Source organism: Triturus cristatus, chromosome 7 (genome assembly GCF_964204655.1).
Source record: "Triturus cristatus chromosome 7, aTriCri1.1, whole genome shotgun sequence".
In the NCBI taxonomy this organism is placed as follows: domain Eukaryota; kingdom Metazoa; phylum Chordata; class Amphibia; order Caudata; family Salamandridae; genus Triturus; species Triturus cristatus.
In genome coordinates, this window is record NC_140590.1 from 184,969,443 (window position 1) to 184,991,279 (window position 21,837).

The window sequence follows — 21,837 nt, forward strand, 5'->3', positions numbered from 1 at the left end:
TGCGCGAAGCGCATCGTGCGTACATGGCCCATCTAGCGTAACGTGGGCACGCGGTGCGCGTAGCGCACCGCGTGCCCACCGTGCGTGCACGGCACTAACTGCGTAAAGTGGGCGCGCGGTGCGCGAAGCGCACCGCGTGCTTACTGTGCACGCACGGTGCGCGAAGCGCACCGTGCGCGCACGGAACGAACTGCGTTAAGTGGGCGCGCACGCCACGAATGGCGTAAAGTAACTTAGCATTTAAAAAACCGTACAAATTCACTGAAAAAACCATAGGTTTCACACACGTTATAGTTAGGAATTAGCATTTAAAAAACCTTGCAAATTCACTGAAAAAACCATAGGTTTCACACATGTTATAGTTAGCGGAAATTTTACTGATAAAAAACCAGTGAAATTCCCCCGTTATAGTTAGTGCAGGCAACTATAACTCACGCGACCGCAATCTTCTGCTGATGACATATGTGTCTTTATGAAAAAAAAATATTTGTAATATATGTATAGCTAAAAATGTATGGAAGAAGACATGGGCAAATAAGTGTCTAAATACAGTATTAGCATCAGCAGAGGATTGCGGTCGCGTGAGTTATAGTTGCCTGCACTAACTATAACGGGGGAATTTCACTGGTTTTTTATCAGTAAAATTTCCGCTAACTATAACATGTGTGAAACCTATGGTTTTTTCAGTGAATATATATATATATATTATCTACTGGCAGTCGCCAGTAGATAGTTATAGTTAGGACCGAGTTCCCCTAGGAAATCTGAAAATTCTATTTTGAATAACTTTGGCGCCGGTTGACTTATCTTCGTGAAATTTTCAAAACTAATGGGGCGCTCCGCTCAGCTCCTACCCTGAAAGTCTCAGGGTGATTCGTCAAGTGGGGGCTGAGAAAAAAGGGGGGGCCCAAAACGCGTTTTCCCCATGCATTTTCCCATAGGACCTTTAGTCGAAGGTACAGCCTGAACGGCTGAACAGAATTACTTGAAATTTGGCAAAGAGGTATTCCTCAGGACAGGCATGTGCCTTTTGCATATATGGTGTCAATCTGTTCAGTAGTTCCTGAGAAAATTGCAGTTAAAAGTACATACATATCTATATGCGCGCACCGTGCGCTCACCAAATGTGCGCGAGCGTAATTCTGATTGGTGGTTAGAAGTCAGTCAACATTCGAATCAGTCGAAATCAGGAAGTGTCGGACGCCATTTTGTGTGTGACAGTGAAAAAGAAAGGTGGAGAACGTGAAAAGGGGGCAGGGTAGAGAGTTCCTGACCCCCTAGCCTTTGTCAGGGGTCCCTGAAGGACCCCCGAAGGGTGAAAAAAACATTTTATTTTTTTTCAAAAAATCGCGGGGTGCGCGCATGGCTTAAAACCCTTAAAAAAAAAACATTTTAAACTGTTTATAAGTTTATAGAAGATATTAACTATGCTGTTCAACTTTATCCAAATAAAAAAAAAAAGAGCTGAGCCATTCCATATTACAGGATACAGTCAATCTATAACTATTTACATTGGTAGTTTATTGTAAAATAAATATATAAAAAATATAATAATACATACATACATTAGCATTTAAAAAACCTTACAAATTCACAAAAAAAACCATGGGTTTCACACACGTTATAGTTAGAAATTAGCATTTAAAAAACCTTGCAAATTCACTTAAAAAACCATAGGTTTCACACACGTTATAGATAGGAATTAGCATTTAAAAAACCTTGCAAATTCACTGAAAAAACCATAGGTTTCACACATGTTATAGTTAGCTGGACATTTCACTCGTAAAAAACCATTGAAATTCCCCCGTTATAGTTAGTTCAGGTAACTATAACTCGCGCGACCGCAATCCACTGCTGATGACGTCACATATTACATCACTCATGACATGGTCAGTAACATCACACATGACATCACTGATGACATCTCAAATGACATCCCTGATGACATCACTGTTGACATCATCCAGTGAATATGTGTCTTTCTGAAAAATAAATATTTTTTATACATGTATATCTAAAGGTTAATGGAAGAATAAATGGGTAAATAAGTGTCTAAATGGATGTTTATTTTTGTAAAATTAATTGTATAACTGACTTATTAACAGTATCTTAGTGAAAACAGTGATGTAATATGTGACGTCATCAGCAGTGGATTGCGGTCGCGCGAGTTATAGTTAGCTGAACTAACTATAACGGGGAAATTCAATGTTTTTTTACGAGTGAAATATCCAGCTAACTAAAACATGTGTGAAACCTATGGTTTTTTCAGTGAATATACATATATATATATTTATATATATAAATATATATATATATATATATGACAAACCACACTCCTGGTCCACCTCATGTGTGGCGTAACCACTTACGGACCACAGAGTGTTCGTCAAAGTAGATTGCAGTGCTTTATTACAGGAATTAAATCTTATCAGCACCCAAAAGTGCAAAGACAAGTGTCCAGCCTGACGCATTTCGACCGCGTTTCCGTGGTCTTGATCAGAGGCCTAGAACCGCCATGATAACATGTACCCTGTGGAAGAGGTGTGATACAGCGGCCAGGGTAACTGACTCTGGAACCCGGGGGCTCACGGTTCCATCCCCGGGGCTGGTGGCAGATCAGCCCAGCACCATGTGACTCTGGGCAATAGCTTGCTTAATCTTCTCGACGGCCCCCAGCGCCTTGACACCTTTGGGTAATTGTTCGCGCTTTACAAACACTGGACATTTACATTTACCCAAAATTGCCCAGCAATTGAGACCGCACACTGCTGCAGGTATGAAAACCATCCTTCAGGAAATAATGGGCGCTGCCATAGTCCCCTTCGTGCTATTTGCTGGGCAATTTTGGGTACAAGTTATCATGGCGATTCCAGGCCATGGAGAGATCGCAACACCCAGGAGACAACGTGGGTCCTCCTTGTAAATGGCGCAGCAGGATATAGTATTAAAGAAGGCAGAGTCTTATCCAGAGGCTCAATGGAGGGCTGTTAAAAATATCCTTAACTATTTGTGAGCAACCAGACCCACTGGACGGTTGAATTAGTGCAAAATTGGACTGCAGGTACCAACGTGCTTTGAGAATGTATTTCAAATGAGTGGCACACCGGAGGTCAATTAATGTTACGTAAATAGCACGCAGGGGACTATGGCAGCGCACATTATTTCCTGACTGCTCACATATGGCCTCTGAGGAAGAAGAAAGGATTTCTTTGAAACGCGTCAGGCCAAAGGATGGATAACGGGATGGGAAGCTGCCTTCTTGCTTAAATAAAGGATGGCTTTCCTACCTGCAGCGGTGTGCTGCCTCAATTGCTGGGCAATTTTAAGTACATGTTATCACGACGGTTCCAGGCTGTGGAGGGATCGCACCACCCAGGAGACAACGTGGGTCCAAACGAGGCAAAAATTCTCCTTGTAAATGGCACAGCATTATATAATATTAAAGAAGGCAGACTCTTATCCAGAGGCTCAATGGAGAGCTTCTAAAAAATATCCTTAACTATAATGACCCTGAAACCTATGTTTTTTTCAGTGAATTAGCAAGATTTTTTAAATGCGAGTTTCTAACTATATTGTGCCTGAAACCTATGTCTTTTTCAGTGAATTTCAATGGTTTTTTAAATGCTAACTATAACATAGCAGTCGTGTTTGCAGAGTGGTGAAGAAAAGTGTGGATGGCCTTCAAACACCTTTTAGCAATCCCACTGTGTGGGATTTAGCGGAGGTAACAGGAGAGATAGTTAGCCCCCAACGTCAACGTGGTCCAAGGTCACGCCCCTGTTTACACCACTCTGCAAATGCGGCATCTGGTGCACTGCTGGTGGGGCGATGAGGTCCTCTTCTGTCCTCATGACCTCAGGACACAAGTGGACTTCAACCTCCAAGCAGCTGTGTGCCAGAAGCCGCGTTTGCAGCGTGGTGTAAAAAGGGATGTTGCCTCGGAACACATCTCTGCAATGCAATTCTGTGGCGCTTACTGGAGGTCCCTGGGGGCCAACTAGCCCACCAGGCACCTCCAGTAAGCACCACAGAGCTGTGTTGCAGAGAGCTGTAAAAAGGGGCATGGCCTCAAACCACCTCTCTGCAATGCAGCTCTGTGGTGCTTACTGGAGGTGCCTGGTGGGCTAGTTGGACCCCAGGATTCTCAGGATTGAAGGGGACTTAATCACCCAATTTACAACACACCAGGGGGCACATTTGCACACTTGTTATGTCAGGCCCCGCCCTCTCCATGCACCACTGTGCAAACGCACCCCCAGTGCATTGTAAGTCGAGGGATTAAGTCCCCTTGAATCCTGAGGGTCCCTGTTGGCCAACTAGCCCACCAGGTACCTCCAGTAAATGCCACAGAGCTGCGTTGTAGAGAGGTGTAAAAAGGGGCGTGGCCACAGATCACCTCTGTGCAACGCAGCTCTATGGTGCTTACTGAAGGTCCTTGTGGGCTAGTTGGACCCTCAGTATTCAAGGGGACTTACAACCCCACTTAGAGCATGCTGAATGGCCCCCTCATCCCCTGGGGCCTGAGCATTTTCTTTTGATTTAAAATACAATGGGAAGGGGGCCGCGTGGCCCTCCTTCCCTGGGCCACTATTGGCCCTGGGGATCCTATTCCCCGGGTCCTGGCCTGGTTCTTTAAAAAAAATTATATTTCCGGGGAGGGGGGCCATGTAGCCCTCCTCCTCTCAGCCATTTCTGGCCCTGAGGACCCCATACCCTGGGGCCAGACCTTTTTTTTTACTAACATGGGGGGGGGCTGTATGGCCCCCATCCCGGGCCACTCCTGGCCCGCAGACCCCATCCCCCAGGGCCAGCCCTTTGCGTTGGGGACCGTGGGGAGAGCCCCATTGCCCCCACAGTCCTGCCGGCTACCCGCCTCCTGCGGGAGCTGGCATTGCTTTTGAGCGAGGGGAGCTGCTGACATGCAGCTCCCCTTGCTCAAAAGCAATCCTGCTTTGCTTCATTGAAGTGAGAGCCGGAGTTCCTGCTCTTGCTTCAATGAAGCAAAGCAGAGTTTGCTATGGCAGGGCGGGAGCCGCATGGCTCCGGCCCTGCCATACCAAACGGCAATGTCCAGGGGGTGGGCACCCTGTGACATTGCAGGAGCCAGCCCTCGGGGGTGGCTGTCCCCACGGCCATCATGGGCTACTAGATGGGGGCCGTGCGGCACACTCTCTTAATTTACATTGCCCAGGGGAGGTGGTGGTCCTCAGGCCATGGGGTGGCCACAGACACCCGCATTCAAATAAGTCTGTGCGCCGGGGAGGTGGTGGTCCCCAGGGCATGTAGAGGGGCTCTTGACCCCACACATCTTTAAAAAAATTATAATTAGAGCCCCGGGGAGGTGGTGGACCCCGGGGCTGCGAGGGGGCTGCGTACAACCGCATCAAATTACAAAAGCCCCGGAGAGGTGGCAGTCTCAGGGCAGGGTGGGGGGTTGGGACCTCCCCACGCTTTCATTTTAAAAGAAGCCCTGGGGAGGTGGTGGTCCCCGGGGCTTTGGGGGTGGTCTCGAGCCCCCGCACATGATTAGCATAGTCCCAGGGAGGTGGTTGTCTCCGGGGCTGTCAGGGCCCCCGCAGGCCCCCGCTATTTCTTTTTGGCTTTTCCCCCGGGACCTGGCCCACCTGGGGGTCTCAATAAAATGAAGCGCTCATTTTTTTTAAAGAAATTGGCGGAATTCGCGACCCCAACGCGAATTCTGCAGTTTAAAAAAAAATGCTTTTTTTGACCCTGGGGGTCTTTGTGGGACCCCCTGAGCAGGCTTAGGGTGTCAGGGTGTTTCTACCCTGCCCCTTTTTCTTCTTTTTAAAGCCTCTTTTTCACTGTTCTCTTGTGACTCGGTTCTACCGAGTCACAAGATGGCTGCCAACACTTCCTGGTTTGGAGTGTTGGCAGCCAATCAGAGTGAAGCTCATGCCCGGGAGGGTTCACGAAACCTCCTCGGTGCTCAGATATCAATGTTTTTTCTTTTTTAAATTTCTCAGGAACTACTGAATGGATTTACACCATTTAACAAAAAGGTCTCTTTCTGAACCAAGGGCTACCTTTTTGCAAAATTTGGTGTTATTCCGTTCAGCAGTTCAGGCTGTAGCCTGTTCCAATTTTTCCTATGGAAATTAACATGGCGAAAACACATTTTGGGACCCTCCTTTTTTCTCAGCCCCCACTTCATGAATGACCCCGAAACTTCTAAAACAGGAGCGCCCCACTTGTTTTGAAAATTTTGCAAAGATTCGGCAAACGGCGCTAAAGATATTGGCAAAAGAAAAACGCTATTTGAATAGAAATGAGGTCCTAACTATAACTACCTACTGGCGACCTCCAGTAGGTAATATATATTACCCAGTGGCAGTTGTCACTGGGTAGTTATAGTTAGGTCAGCTGTTCCATAGAAAAAGCTTTTTATGTGTTAAATAACTTTGGCCCTGTTTGATCAATCTCCACTAAACTTTCCAAAAATGTGCTACATTTCACTCGTTTGTGTATGGAAAGTTTCAAGGTGATCCGTCAAGTGCGTGCGAGAATTAAGGGGGTTCCCAAAATGCAAAATTCCTGTGAATTTCCCATAGACTTCTCTACACAAGATTATAGCAGAAACTGCTGAAAGAACTTACACCAAATTTGAAAGGAGGAAGCTAGATCTTGGTATGCAGGATGTGTCTTTTGTGATTTGGTGAAGATCTGTTTAGTAGTTTTTGAGATATTAAAAATATAGATATCTGGACAGTTAGGCTCTGATTAGCTGCTTTAAAAGGGACTAGTCAATCCTGATTGCTTAGTTTCAACCTGAATAATATATTTTGGCAGCCATTACAAGACTCAGGATGTTCTTCCTGAATCCTGCAAATGAATTACAAAAATATATATACGAGGATGCAGAGTGAGCATGATCTGATCCCAAAGGTCATGTACTGGATGGCCACAACATGGACTACAAGCTGCGGCAACTGTTACTGGACTCTGGGACAGGGACCCTATTGAAATGTATTGTAGTGAATGGCAGGTTTTGAGTACAGTCTAATCTTAGGAATTGTGGTGTGTTGTAAAGTGATGTTGCCCTGTAACAAATTAGGGGTGGGCGGAATTTGCGAAATTGACTTTCGTAAATTATCGCAAAATTGCGCAAAATCTCTGCGAGCATGCGGAACTTTCGCGAAGATGCGGAGATAGCTTTTCCCGCCCGTTCGCGATGTGTTTTTGCGTGCTCGCAGGGAAATATATCTTCAACTTGCCCATGCGGTCGCTAATGGGCGCGGCCATCTTGCTCGTGATGCTTATTTCCTGTTCGCGATCGCAATGACGTGTTCGCGATCGCAAATTCTCGGGGGATAGCGCGATTGGCTACCAACAATCCAACATCTTGTGGCGCGCGCGAACGGATAGGAAAATTCGTCGGCGAATGCAGGGATCCGGTAAGTCGCAACCACGCACGTGAGAACGCATTTTTAAAGCGCAAACAAGAAAAATACTTCAGTTTCGTGGCAGGTTGCGAAAGTTTTGATATTTTCACGCTCTGCGCGGAATGCGAAAATGTCAAAATATCGCAAATTCCGCGAGCGGAACTAAATTTACCGCCCAGGCCTATAACAAATGCTGACATTCTGCTGGGATTTCATGAATGATTTTTGAGAGAAAACTGTTATCTCATGGTTTCCTCATAGAAGAAGTGGAGGGTTCTCCACAAGCGAAAATGAGAAATGCAAGAAGAACAATTGATGGATGCAATGCTGAACAGATGAAAGTGCCAACCATGAGTATCTGGTCACACGAGAGCAGTACAAGGTTATGGCTGATTGCAATGCAGTGCGGTTTGGCTACACGTTGTGGGTTGGGCCCGGTCTCAGCTCAACTTTGGACTTGAAAGAATTTTTTAAGAAAAGTTCCTGAGAAGGTAAAATCCTACCGGCAAGGCAGCTTATAGAGTCAGAAAAAGAGGCATCATCACCGGGTAGCAACCGGAAGGAGTCACGCTGAAGATTTATAATATAGGCCTGGGCGGTGAACTCCGCTCTGTTTTCTGCACTCCGTGAAGCATGCAGAATTCTGAAAAACTCAACTCGGCAAAGAGTTTTTTTCTCGCTCGCGCTCGCCAACATCAACCGACAAGGAAAATCTACCTCCGAGTGAAATTTCTCAACACTGGGGGTCTGATTTTTTAACATGGGCGTCGAGCAGCAAGAAAAGAATCAGCGCTCTCTTATGCTGTGCATGGTGTCGTTACGCTGATATAACAGCACTGGAAAAACACCCACCATTGAAAGTCAATATGAACGGCATGACAAAATGCACTCCGCCTCTTACAGAACTCCGCGTAGAGTGGTGGAGTTTTTTTATTACTTTGTGGAGTTCCGCAAACTCCGCCCAGGCCTAGATTTATAACTTTGGACTATGTCACTCTTTTGTAATTGAATACTCCAGTGGGACAAAGCTGAAGGCTGCAGTAGACGATGGCCTCATGAGGCTGGGTACTTTTGATGAGCTGTCCTGCTGAACAGGATTTGCTGCTGTGAAGAAGAGCATAGTGGGAGCTACAGCAGAGCCTGGCTGATCAACGATGAGCTAAGAATGGATCGATGAGCAGGTAGGTCCCAGACATCTGACGGTTTTCGGGCCACTTTTTGGTGAAAAATGTTTTACAGCCCAACTTTAAGGTCAGTCAATAACAGCACATTCAGTACTACCACCAAGGGTCCAACACTGGAAGGACACCACTTGGAGGGAACAGGACTGACTCAAGCAGAGTCCAGATGCAGGGTTAAAGGTCTATGGAGCTTGTTATGTCCTGGTAGCTCACACAGGAGGCCAACCAACTAGGCCTTGGAGTCACTCTGGCAGTCCTGGGTTGAAGCAGCAGGGCAGTCCTCTGAGAGTACAAGACAAGCCTCAAGCAGCAGCACAGCCTCTGGTAGGAGCTGGGCAGTTCTCTATGGTACAAGGCGGGCCTCATAGAGCATGGCAGTCCTCTGGGAGCCCAAGGTTGTCCTCCTTATATCCTTTGCAGGTCCAGGAGTGTACTGAACAGTTGGTCTGAGGGTCCCATATGAATACTTGGTACCTGTATTTGATGTGCGGGAAACATCTAGGCTAACTCCTTCTCTAGTTCTGGAAAGTACCCACCTTGCCCTGCCAAGGCTTCAAGTAGTCTAGGGTGACAAAAGACAATAAATATAAGACCCTACCTAGAAACGTGAGTGAGGCAGAGAATGACCCCACCCCTTCCATCCAAACAGGAGGGCCCAACCTGCCAACACATAGTCCCCCTTTGTCTCACTCCCTTACATTAATACACAAAGGCCACCTTCTAAGTGATTCACAGTCATGTAAACCAGGATACAAGCAGCAGGCACCAAATAATCAGGTCAAGAAAATGCCACCTTTTTAGAGATAGTACCACAAGAAACCCAGCTACCATTTTTTGTGCAGCTATCTTCTTAAACAGACAAAGGGCCAATATATGATTTTATTGGTCCTGATTATTTATTTAACCATTACTTCATAATTTCATTGTGTCATTTTTTCATTTCATATGAGTCTGAAATGGAGAAAACACTATTTGTTTCTAAGAAATGCAAGACAATAAATTGTGAACATGAAAAACAGCACACTATACACACTAATTTCAGAATAATACGACAAAACAATACACCAGTTGGTTGTTTCAAGAACATCAAACATAAAGCAATCCCATTGTATATAGTTCATAATGTTCTAAAAAGGGATGCTAGCCATGGAGGAGCCTCTTCTGCTGCACCTCATTCAAATCAGGGATGTTTTACTCCTCTTCCCCCGCTGGAAAGGTCTTCACAAAAGCACTGAGTTTATTGGTGTTCCAATGCTTGCAATGCTAACTAACCTTGTAATGCCGGAGAAAGCCCATTTTCCCACCTATGAGTGGGATGTTCAGGTGCAGAGAACTTCACACTCATGGCAGGGATCTCCAAATTGATAAATAGGCCTACACTTGCTTGGAACTGTTTGTGAATTACTGACAGGCTAAGTAAGCTAAATTGAGTTGTAAAAGTTACAACCAAATATACCTTTTTTGTGCCAAGGTTTCTGTACAGTGTGCTTTTTTATTGTGCTTCTATACTACAAAACCTCCCATCATACTATAGCCTTTCACACCACCACACCACCATATATGTACTGCATTTTTACTTATTTGTACAAACATCTTTTTTATCCTTGCACAAGCTGTGCAAAGGCACTATTTATGAATGCAATTACAGAGCAATTTCTCACTTTTTCTCTGGTTTGTTCGGTTGCCACATTCATTGTTTGTCTATGGGACATTCTTACAAATGTCAGAAAGCTTTGCATGCAAAGAACAATATGCAACATGTCCCTCTAAACAGTTCCTGACTTCTACTCACCTTGGAGGAGTTCGACCCATAATACCCCACATGATCCCAGGTGGCTATCAATGCCCAACATGCATTGAAAGCCAGATGTGGGTAGGACCTCAGGATGGAATAGGTCACATTCTGCAAAAGCTCTGGGTGCTGAGTCTGCCTGAAGAAAATGTTGCCTTGAATTATGTTGTTAATGTCAGCCCAGAATATGGCAATGAGTGGACAGACTTCCTTCAGAGGAAAGGGAGATGGTCTGTAAGATGATACAGGTTCCTTGAAGGATATATGGCCATTGTTGTTCACCTACAAGTACAAGTATACAACAAATCATTGCACAATGCCTTCCATTACATTTAACAATTTCATGCTTGTTTTCCATCACATTGATACATTCTTAACATGAGTTACTGTTTGAATCTGGATTACAAGACCTGCACTAACTACTTTGCAATTTTCCACTGTGTCCTCTATGTGGTGTTGGGTAAAACGGTTGGCTCAACTTTACATGATACATCAGCTGTGCACTCTAAAGAACGCTAACTAAGTCCACCCAAGTACCTCTACCACTAAGGAACATGTCACATAGTATTGTCAGGACTCAGTCAGAGGATGATCTTTCGCTTTGCTGTTGAGATGATGAATGTTAGTGTTTGGCGAGTTAGTTGAGAGTGCGGAATGTCCATTGTGATTGGACTTGAAGTAGTGAGTATAGTATACAGAACAAAGCTTTTAGTTGACCATTTTTCTTTTTGAAACAACAGAAAGTTTCTTGAGGTTTCCTTGATGCTAGATATCTGCAAGAAGAAATTTATTCTGTACTGGCTTTAATGCTCAGAATGGTGACAATCTTCTCTATCCATGGTGTACATAAGCATCACTGTAACCATTATACTTGTAATTATAAAGTTTAACTGGCAACAATGCTGTTTTATTACACCTGCCAAGAACATACTGCAGCGTTTGAGAATGGAAGGTCTCTCGGCTGCAAGAGTGCTTTTGTAGCTTGTCCTAATAGCCGGAGTTTAAATGGGATCAATGAGAAGAAGGTCTCAAGGCCTATATTGATGCCATTGGTGAGGGCATTAGTATAAGCAGAAGAAAATGTGCGTTTTGAAGAACTGTTTTGGTGCTGAATTACCTTACCTCCACTTTTATTAGACAAGTAGATAGAATAATGCCAGATTGTAACTGAACAATAGAATTTGGCAAGAAAGTGAATGAGGCTGTAGCCTGACACAGATTTTTGGGAGAAGGAAAGGTACCGTGGATCTAATTTCAGCAATGTATTTCTGCTTGAGGAACATTTGAAGCTACTTGTAATTATCAGCCATTCTATGATGATATGATCAGAGATCAACTTGTACACAAGACATCTACTCTCAGCTCCATGAGAAACTACTACTTTCTAAGAAATTAACATGAAATCAATCATTTGAAATTGCTAAAATGTTTAAAGTTATTTCTCATGAAATTAGGAAATTATCCTAGAGCAATAGTGTTGCTGATTGAGTTAAGAGAGGTAGTTTCCAGATGGAAGAAAGTGAGAATGTGAATGTAGTTGTACCGAAAAATTTGAGTCAGTCAAATATTTATATGTTTCTTTGTTTCCATTGTGAACAAAATAGGCATGTGGCTTTGAGGAAAAGAGTTCTTGGCATTAGTCAAGTGACCACAAATGCAAAGGTAAAGTGCATTTTGCCTAAGTATGCAAAGAAAAGAGTGCCATGACAGAGAAAGAAAAAGCCCAAACCTCGCACACATTAGCAAAAGTGATTAATGGGATGATTCAATTAATTCTATTTTGTACGTTGGACAGATCAAGAAAAATGACCCATTTATGCAACTTATTGGAGGTAAATAGGTCAAGGTTTTAGCAGATTTGGGGGCCATGTACATGTTATTAGGAGATGATCTACTGTACTTGTTTGAGCATGTTAATTGGAAACATCCTGATATTAAATGCGTTGGTTATGGAAACAAAACTATAGACGTCGTCGACCACTTTGAGACCACTTGGTAATCCAAAAATATGCATATTCAGGCCAAGGTGTAAGCTCCTAAATAAGGTTCTTGTTTCAATTTGTGGCTGCAACAAAGGGAGCTTCCTATTTAACTGGTTCCCAATCATCCGAACTGAATATTTGGTCAATCAATCAATCAGGGGATTTTAAGTGTGCTACTCACCCGTGAGGGTCTCAAGGTCAATCGAAGAGCCAGGACTTGAGGGTCTTCCTGAAGATGTGCAGGGTGGGGGCGCATCTGATGTTGATCGAGAGCTCATTCCAGGTCTTGGCCGCGACGTAGGAGAAGATTCTTCCACCCATTCTAGCTCTGAGGATGCGTGGTGTTTCAGTGAGGTCAGCGGATCGGAGGTTTCTCTTGGGTATGTGGGAGGAGATTCTATTATTGAGATATTTGGGTCCTGTGTTTTGGAGGCATTTGTAGGCGTGGGTGAGTATCTTGAAAGTTGCTCTCTTCCCGACGGGGAGCCAGTGGAGGTTTTGCAGGTGTTGGGTGATATTTTCGTGTCGAGGGATGTCGAGGACGAGTCTCGCTGCGGTGTTCTGTATGGTTTGGAGTTTGCGGAGAAGAGACTTGTTGATCTCGGTGTGGAGGGCATTTCCGTAGTCCAGTCTACTGGTTATGAGTGCATGGGTGATGGTCTTTCTTGATTTGGGGGGATCAATTTGAAGGTCTTCTGGTGGATGCAGAGGGGTGTTGAAGCAGGTTGAGTTAACAGCGTTAACCTGTAGGGTCATGGAGAGGGAGGAGTCAAGTATGATCCTGAGGTTCCGGGTGTGGTCCATCGGGGTGAGGGGGCTGCCGAGGGTGGAGGGCCACCAGGTGTTGTCCCATGCAGAGGGGGAGGGTCCGAGGACGAGGGCCTCTGTCTTCTCCGAGTTGAGCTTCAAGCAGCTGCCCTCATCCAGGATGCAATGTCCTCCATTCCTTCATGGAAGTTGAGTCTGGTGGTGATGGGGTCCTTGGCGAGGGAGAGGATGAGCTGGGTGTTGTTGGCGTAGAAAACATTTAGAAGGTGTGTTGTGGGTATACCGGTCTATTCACATACTGAAGTCACTATGAGAGAAAATGTATTTACAAAATACTGGATCTTCATTACAGTTGCATTGGCAATGCAAATAATGAGCAAGGGGCATTGATGGTGAGCAAAGAGATGTATATACTTTATGAGAATTCACGGTCAATGAGATGGTAAGGTAAAGTTTGGTAAGAGGCCCCTAAAGGGGTATTCTCTTTTCTCTTATTAGTTAGAAGTGAAGAGAGTTGGTAGGTACATGGGTGAATTATCAGATGGAAATGTTTAGAGCAAGAGTAAGCTGACGAAGGTGTCAATTTCAAATGTGACACTTTCAAATTCCAAATTTTCCAATTGTAAAGTTGATAACAGCTGTTTTGACTCTACAAAATTTGCACTGCAGGTGGGATATAAGAGGAAGGCATGTCCTCTGCACTCAATGCATGATTTTGCCACATCATAATTGTGTTTGGAAAGGTGAGAATGAAATACCTCTGTGCTCTAATGCATGAATTTGTTAGTAATACCCTTACTATACAATTTATTTATCATAGGTGCCATGTCAATTCACTTATTTATGTCTCTTTTCCTTAATGTGTACATTGTACATTAGGGGCCTGATTCACAAATGTAAGTTACATTTTTTAGGAACTTTATACTCAAGTTTAAGTTTACTACTTTTCAGTATTCACAAACTCTGAGTATAAGTTACTATTTAAAAAAAAAAAGTAGTAAGTCCAGCCCTACACATGGCCAATCATTGGTACTGTAACATCCTCCCATCGAAAATAATGAAGGTAGGAACTTAAATAAAACCCCATAGGTAATAATGTTAAATTTAATTCAATTATTTAAATATATTTTAATACCTTATTTAGAATAAAAAAATATAACAATAAATGTTATTCAAATAAATTGATTAATGTTATTGGAAAGAGCACCCCAGCTGAAGGTGCTCTCACTGTGGTCAGTCAGTCGGAGCACGCAGGGTCTGAGGACGTGGCTTCCGACAGGGGCTGAGCTGGGTGGTGCACGCTCCTCAACGCCTGAGACAAGTGCGATGGACCGTGAGGAGCAGGACCCTGCCGATGCTGCCCAGCTGCATTGTAAACTGTATCTACTGTAAGGCTGGGCCTAAGGCTGGCGCTGTTTCATTCACATTGACCTTTGGACTCTGCTTTGGTGTAACCTGAGGTAGGGCTCAATATATGAACTTTCCTGGACAGTTTTGGTACATGTGGACTGCCCTACTCAGGAATGGTCATGGCTCCTTTACATTCATGAGCCGTTGCTCTTCCTGTTATGCATAATTGGACCCTCCCTCCTTCTTGTGACGTGAGTACGAGCTCACTTATCTGAATTGCCTTTGATGTGACCTGAGCGTGTCTGGCTGACAGTTACAACTGGATATGTAGGGGACGGGCTGCTTACCTGCAGGGGCCAGATTGAGGCCTGACTCTGTTGCACTGTGCTCTGCTGTGCTGGGGTCTCTGTTCACCATATTGCCAAAAAGACCTAAATGTTGCAAGGCACGGAAACAGGCAGTTAGTCCTCTTTTATCCCTTCCTGAGATCTACAAGTGTCCGAATTTGAGCCTGTGACTATCCTAACACCAAGCCCAGGAGCCCCAGTTTCAGCCTTACTTTCAAAGGAAGACAAGTCTTGCATCACTAATTCTATCAAAGATCTTCTGGCTAGCCATCTATGAACTTTCTCAGATAACCTGTGTTCAATGATTACCACTGAACTTTCTCCCTTGGTCTCACGATTGGACATTATTGAGTCCAATTTGGTTTCACTCGATACCGGCCTATCAGGCCCCTCTAAAGGAATTACAACTATTACTTCTACCAGGCACCACTCTGTCAATAACAGACTTGATGAATCTTCAGGAAAGCATATTCTGCCAACACAGGCCCCGTTTACTCCTAGCAACCCATTAGTCCACACAGTCCATTCGCGTAACAATAGTTTCTTGACTGGTCAGAAAGTAGTCCAAATGCCTACTTCCAATGTTATTAACACAATGAGGGACATAGTGGATAGAGTGATTTCAGCACATCTCCAGTCGCAGATACAATTACCTGTTATTAACCTCCCCCCAGTTGCATGTCCTTCTGTGGCTGTTTTCATAGGGGTACCCTCACTGAGTCAGGACCAGCTCGAAACCTATGAGCAACTCTTCAATAAAACCTTAGATTGGTTGGCACGATATAGAGGCATGCCATTATGGCATGCTAAGGATATCCTGCATGTAAGGAGATGTGCCTGAATTGGGCTTAATCACCCGGAATCCCTAGGAAATTGTATTGTGATCAATTTTAGTTCTCCAAAATTTGCACACTACCTGTTATTTAATGCTAGACCCAGTAATCGGGCCAGTACCTCAATTGTCCAGGTACTGTTAGGCTTTTTTATAGAGCCCCACTCCTACCTTAGGCAGTGCCCATGTAATTCTTCCTCAAACTTTAGGGCACATGTTACAAGCTCAACCATCTGCCATGGGGTCATTAATACACACTCAGATAACTTTAAACAGACAGACAGAGTTAGTCTTACACCCTCCATTGCTTCAGCTGTAGCCCAGACCCCACAGTTTGTATCTTCCGTTTTGTGCTTCGTACCCACACCTAACAGAAGTGACACACTTTCCGATCTGGATTGACTTAATGGTCCTAATCACCCTCTAAACCTGTTATTGCCTGCACTACATCTATGACTGTCAATCCTTTAGTAACATCTACTGTCACCTACTTCTTGAGGTCAACGGCAGATACATTACATACTTTGCCTATGCAATACAGATCTTTATCTGTTCTTAGTTGGAACGTGGCAGGCCTTAAAGGGAAGATTAACAATGAAGACTAGAGGGCATTTGTCTCTAAGTTTGATTTAATTATTTTGCAGGAGACCTGACTTACTGTTGCACCACATTTTGAGGGCTATGCTTGTTATGCAAGTTCTGCTATTTCCTCTATTCGTGGCCATGTGGCTGATGGATTAACTACCAGGGTCAGCCTAAGCCTCCAATTAGAGGTCTCGCAAGTTGAATCTAGTTCTTCTTTTTTAGAACTGGTAATTTGTGTACCGAAGACTAATGTGGTTTTTCACCTGACAAATTTTTACAAGAACCATTTTATCAATGCTAGATGCATACATTACAATAGCTTGTTTAATTTTTTATCTCAATTACAAACTAAGGCTGATAACCGTGCCTTTCAAGATCACTTTTTCCTCTGCAGTGACTTTAACGCAAAGATTAGTGGGGCCCTCAGGACACACGATACTTACATGAATGGGCATTGCATTATGCAAGATATGTCACTGCCCATGGCATGATTTATTTACTCGCATTCCTAGGTGGAGCAAGTAATACGTTGACATCATTTAGAGGGGAAGGGAGAGCTTCTCTAATAGATTATATGTTTGTCAGACATGACATTTTACCTTGGTTCTCTTCAAGAGAGATCCTACTGACAGATTGAGGCAATCATAACACACTGAGCGCTTCTATGCTCTTACCGCTCAAGGGACTAGCCTGAAATTTTAATTTAGCTTCCATTACATATCATTCTTCGGATGGTTTAAGATTAGTTTGACGTTTGAAAAACTCAAAAGATTCACTGGCCGCCTTACTTAAGTTACACCTAAATAAATTCCTCTACTGTCTAGCAGAGAATGAACAGGACTAAATGGCTTTACATTATAATAGCCTAACATATACAATCAGGGACTACATGCTCATGCCAATCTGTACCTTGAACACGGACCCAAGACTGTTCGACTGGGCTTGTTCCCTGGCAAATAGAAAGCTGAGGATAGCTCTAAATGCATGCCCCAGGATTAGGAGCAAAATCTCCCTGGTACGTTCTGAATACAAAATTGCTTTCACTAAAAGGAAGAGGGAAATAAATAAACAAGATTGGGAGCTTTTGGAACATGCTTCCCGGGGTAAGGCCATTAAATCCTTTTGGGACTTGGTTAAGCTAATTGGAACTAGGAATTACCCCAACCCCCTTCTGCAAAATGACATCTCGGTGCAGACTGGATCACTCACTTTGCTTCTATTTACCATTTTGAGGACGCACCAATTATGTCAGCTATCCTCCATAACACATTGCAGAACTCCCCTCCACTCTCATTAACACTGCAGGATGCAGGAAGTGGAGTCGGCTATCTGTCACAGTAAAGGTGGGAAAGCTCCAGGGCCAGATTGGGTACCTATGGACCTGTTGAAAGCCATGCGCGAAATATGGTGACGAATACATTTAACAGCTGTCTATCAACTACCATTCCTCCCTCATAGACTACTGCAACGATTGTGCCCATATTCAAAAATGGGATCATATGTTGCCCAAGTGCTATTGACCTTTTTCACTCATCGATAGAACAATTAAAATCATTGGAATAGTCATCTATGACAGTTTGGTTGAATGGGCAGCTGATAAGGATATACTCTCCCCCTTTCAATTTGGTTTCCGGCCAAAACTAGGAACCAACGAACAATGTTTGAACCTGGCTCTGATCCTTTCCATATATACTAAGGCCAATCACTCCCCCATTTACTCAGTTTTCAGGGACTTATCCACCGCCTTTGACTCATTGAAAAGAACCAAAGTTTGATTAATGTTGCTGGATCAAGGTGTGGATCCTCCTCTGGTGATTTTTTTGCACTGCTTTCACTCAGACCTTTCAGCTCGGGTCCATTTAAATTCTTATGGGGAACTTTCCTCCACTTTCCAATAGAAGAGTAGTGTGAGGATGGGGTGTATATTGGCCCCTTTATTGTTTAATTTATACGTCAGTGGCTTAACAGCCTACTTATCCACATCCCATCCAGACATACCCAGAATCGCAGGTTCCCCACTTCCTGCTTTACTGTATGCTGATGCTGCGGTATTGCTAGCCCTCACTCCAAATGCATTGAGGCATCAGGTGGACTGTTTTGTTTCTTTTATGCACAATTTAAACTTAAAAACTAATTATATTAAGTCACACATCATGTCTTGTGGCCCGGGCAAATTAAGGTTAAATAAAATTAAAATGAATGGACATGCTCTGATGACTGTTGATCACTTTTGTTGCTTAGGGCTAACTTTCACTTCATCTGGATCGTAGAACCCCACCTTTGTCAGGCCAGTGTCAAAGTAAATAAAATTGGCTGCACAGTCTGCAACCTTATTAGATCAGATATTAGAGGTACTGTGTTCCCACCACTGGAAGTTTATAACTCGCAATGCATTAGTGTTGCCACCTAGTTTGCAGGAGTTTGGGGTTTTAGTAAATGCTGTTCTTTACAGACTAAGGAAAAATGCTTTTCGCAACGTTTCCTGAGTTTACCGCCATCCACCTCTAGTCTTATTACCCGCTATGGGATTCTTAGAAGATAAGATTCAGTTTGTGACACTTTTATTATAGGTTAGTATCTGGTCGAACCCAGCTGCTAAGCTATGTAAGGACATTATATCTGATTGCCTGATGATAGACAAGGCTTATTACATACCTGGGTTGAGTTATATACAAGTTATTTTTGAATACCAGCTCTTCTTCATCTACAATCCCTAAGTTCACCCGAAACTGTTGTTAGCGTCTGCGCCTTTTTGAAAAGCAGCTATTAGGGCTAGACGAACCATGTTGGATTAACTTGTTAGAATTTTATGTGCAACGTGATATAGCATATGGAGTTTGGTGAAATGATTTGGTTTAATTTTAGGGGATAGTAGGATAGTAGGAGCGCATAGCGGACCGTATTTGAGGTTTTTGTTCTCTCTCCATTCCCTTAATTTGTTTTTTAAACCTCAACCACTCCCTATACCAGTGAAATGGAGCACAGAAATCTTACTACGACTCGCACCTTTTTGCTCATCATAAACATGGTTGTTTGATGTATTGAGGAACTTTTAAAGTTGTTTGTGCATGTATATCCTTTTCAACTGTATTTAATATAAGATTATTTTTAAATCTTCGTGTGCGATTGTGGCTCTGTGCAATATTTATATATACATTTATGGTCTGCTTTTTTATATTTAGACGGAATAAAGTTATATTGAATTGAATTGAAATTAATGTTAATTATTTATATACTTCAGTTTTACAAATGAATAACATAAATGTAAAAAAAAAAATTTTTGATGTGAATTTATTTACATTTCAGAAAAATATTTTGAATCTAATTTAGTATTTCCCCGTTAATGAAAGTTTTAATTCAAAATGCATTTAACAGTGCTACAGCATAATTTTATTTATCAATATTTTTAAAGTAAATACATAAAATACATGTAAAATAATATTTAGCATACCATATTTTAATATTTATTATTTCATATTTCGTTTTTAGTTAAATACATTGTTTAATATTCCATATACTTTACGATAGGTAGTTTGTGCAGCTGGGGCACAGATATCCACATCATGAAGAATAGGGTGAAATACAAAAAAAAAGATTTAACTTGATAATGCATAATAAAAATATTTTTAAGTTAAAAAAGTAATTGGTGGGAACAGCTCTGCAGGACACTGAGGACCTTTGGCTTAACTCCTTATCTCCCACCTTCCACAAAACCCACATTTGGGGCTACACAAGAATTCCTGCTAACCCTGTTAGATTCATCCTTCACCTGAATCTGCTTGAAAAACAGCCAGTCACAATTCAGGTATGTCCTGATGTAATTCCACTTCAGCTGATGGTATCACCTGACTGAGCCTTTCTTAAGATGCAGCAGGACTGGATGACTGCCTAAAATCGAGCCTGGAATAATTGTCTGTTTGCCCTCTTCAACTTAAGGGGAGTCTAACAGATATCTTACTATTTTAATGTACAGTAATGCCACCACTGGCTATCAGAAGTATTTCACTTGTAATGGGAGTGACCAAAGTAGTAGCAAAGGTTGGTCGATTTTCCTTTTCACCGGTCCTTTTTAAGTTCCAAATTCCAGCAGTGTTTATTGCTTGTGTCCTTCATTGCTCTTTATTTAGGATGGATACAGTTCCTTGTAGTGAGGTTGCCAGAAGTACAGTGAGCAGTAAAAAAGGGTAAAGAAAATAGGAGAAGAGATGACACAGCAAGAGAAAGGTGACATAGAAAAAGAGAGGTAGATTGAAAACTACAGAGTAGTGAGCCTGAAGTCGAGGCAGCCAGAGAGATGGAGAGTGTTTGAGATAAAGAAAGAAAAAGAGTAACAAGAGTCTTCTAATATCCATAGACATTTTATCATAGGGCCCCACGGAAGCTGTGGGCCATGGACCATTGCTCACTTGCCTATGCTTTAAAACGTGTCTATTGCAGTCCTTGAAATACTCCTTCAAGGCTGGGAAGGTAATTTAATCACACCCAAATTGGTGGTGGCTTAGTAGGAGTTTCTCTAAAGAGAAAAAAAGGATTCCTTGTGGAGGAAAAAAAAGTAAAAAATGTACATTGCATATTGAGTTACCTTGCCACACAATATTCGTGATCACTGTATAATTACGCTTTGGAGGATGTAGCAGCCTTTAAAAACAATCCCAACTTATTTAGTAGCGTGCTTGAAAATCTACATCTGATGCAACTTCATATGCATGCTACTGCTGAGTTTTGTGAGTATTGTTGTCATAAATCTGCACCCATGAAGCATGCTAGTTTAACAAGTGCTTATTAATCCGTCTGTGAACCAAGGGAGAGAGTTCTGTCCAGAGGTCATACCAATGATGCTGCCTAATCTTTAGTGAAAGGCACATATGGACACTATCCACACAACTCCTGTGGTTTCTGCAGCAGCTTAAGCAGCAGCCGTCCCCCTACTTTTAGAGTTTAACAAATGATAAAGTGACAGTTTTGTCCTTATTTATTTTAAGGGTGAATAGTCCTCAAAAGGCTCACAAAACATCTGTCTGCCCCATCATGCAGGAACCCCAGATTCAGGATCTCTAAATGTAGGAGCAATTTTACAAAGGATCTGCCACACAGGCATGTTCCCTTCTTCTGTAAAGATGTCCCTCATGAGCAAACCAGTGTATCAACTGCAGAGTGAACAATATAGGTGCACAAGTGGTGCATACCTGGCATACGCCCAGCTGTCCCCCCAACGTTCTGAAAACCAACCCCGCTTCATCCATCTCCACTCATTTAATGCAGTTTCAGAGAGTGACTAACTTAATGGCTTGCACAGTCACACAGCCACACGGTGATTGACTACTGTGAAAAATCCAAATTGCAAGGTCTCGGAGCATTCTGAATTTGCTGAGCTCAACTGAATTTATAGGGAGCTTGTATCTATAGCGTCCTGAGGCCTCCATATCATGCATACTCGAAATGGGGACCAAACACCTCTTTCAGCACTTGACTCTCAGGATACCGTGCTAGATCAAAAACTGACTGGGGTGGGGGGGTTGAGGGCTAGCAACTCAGGGACATGCAACAATAACACTCAACAAATCAATGTCTAGCCAGTGCGTTTACTTTATTAAGAAATT

The 21,837-nt window shown here is 43.1% G+C and overlaps 1 protein-coding gene across 1 annotated transcript in view; it reads right to left on the reverse strand.

Moving 5' to 3' along the window:
• Window positions 1-21,837, reverse strand: part of LOC146809179 (alpha-tectorin-like) — a 934,770-nt gene that overhangs the window by 906,646 nt on the left and 6,287 nt on the right. Inside the window, exon 2 of the mRNA XM_085614840.1 lies at window positions 10,374-10,655. Within this exon, the coding sequence (XP_085470966.1) occupies window positions 10,374-10,655 (282 nt within the window). The remainder of the gene's footprint in view (window positions 1-10,373; window positions 10,656-21,837) is intronic.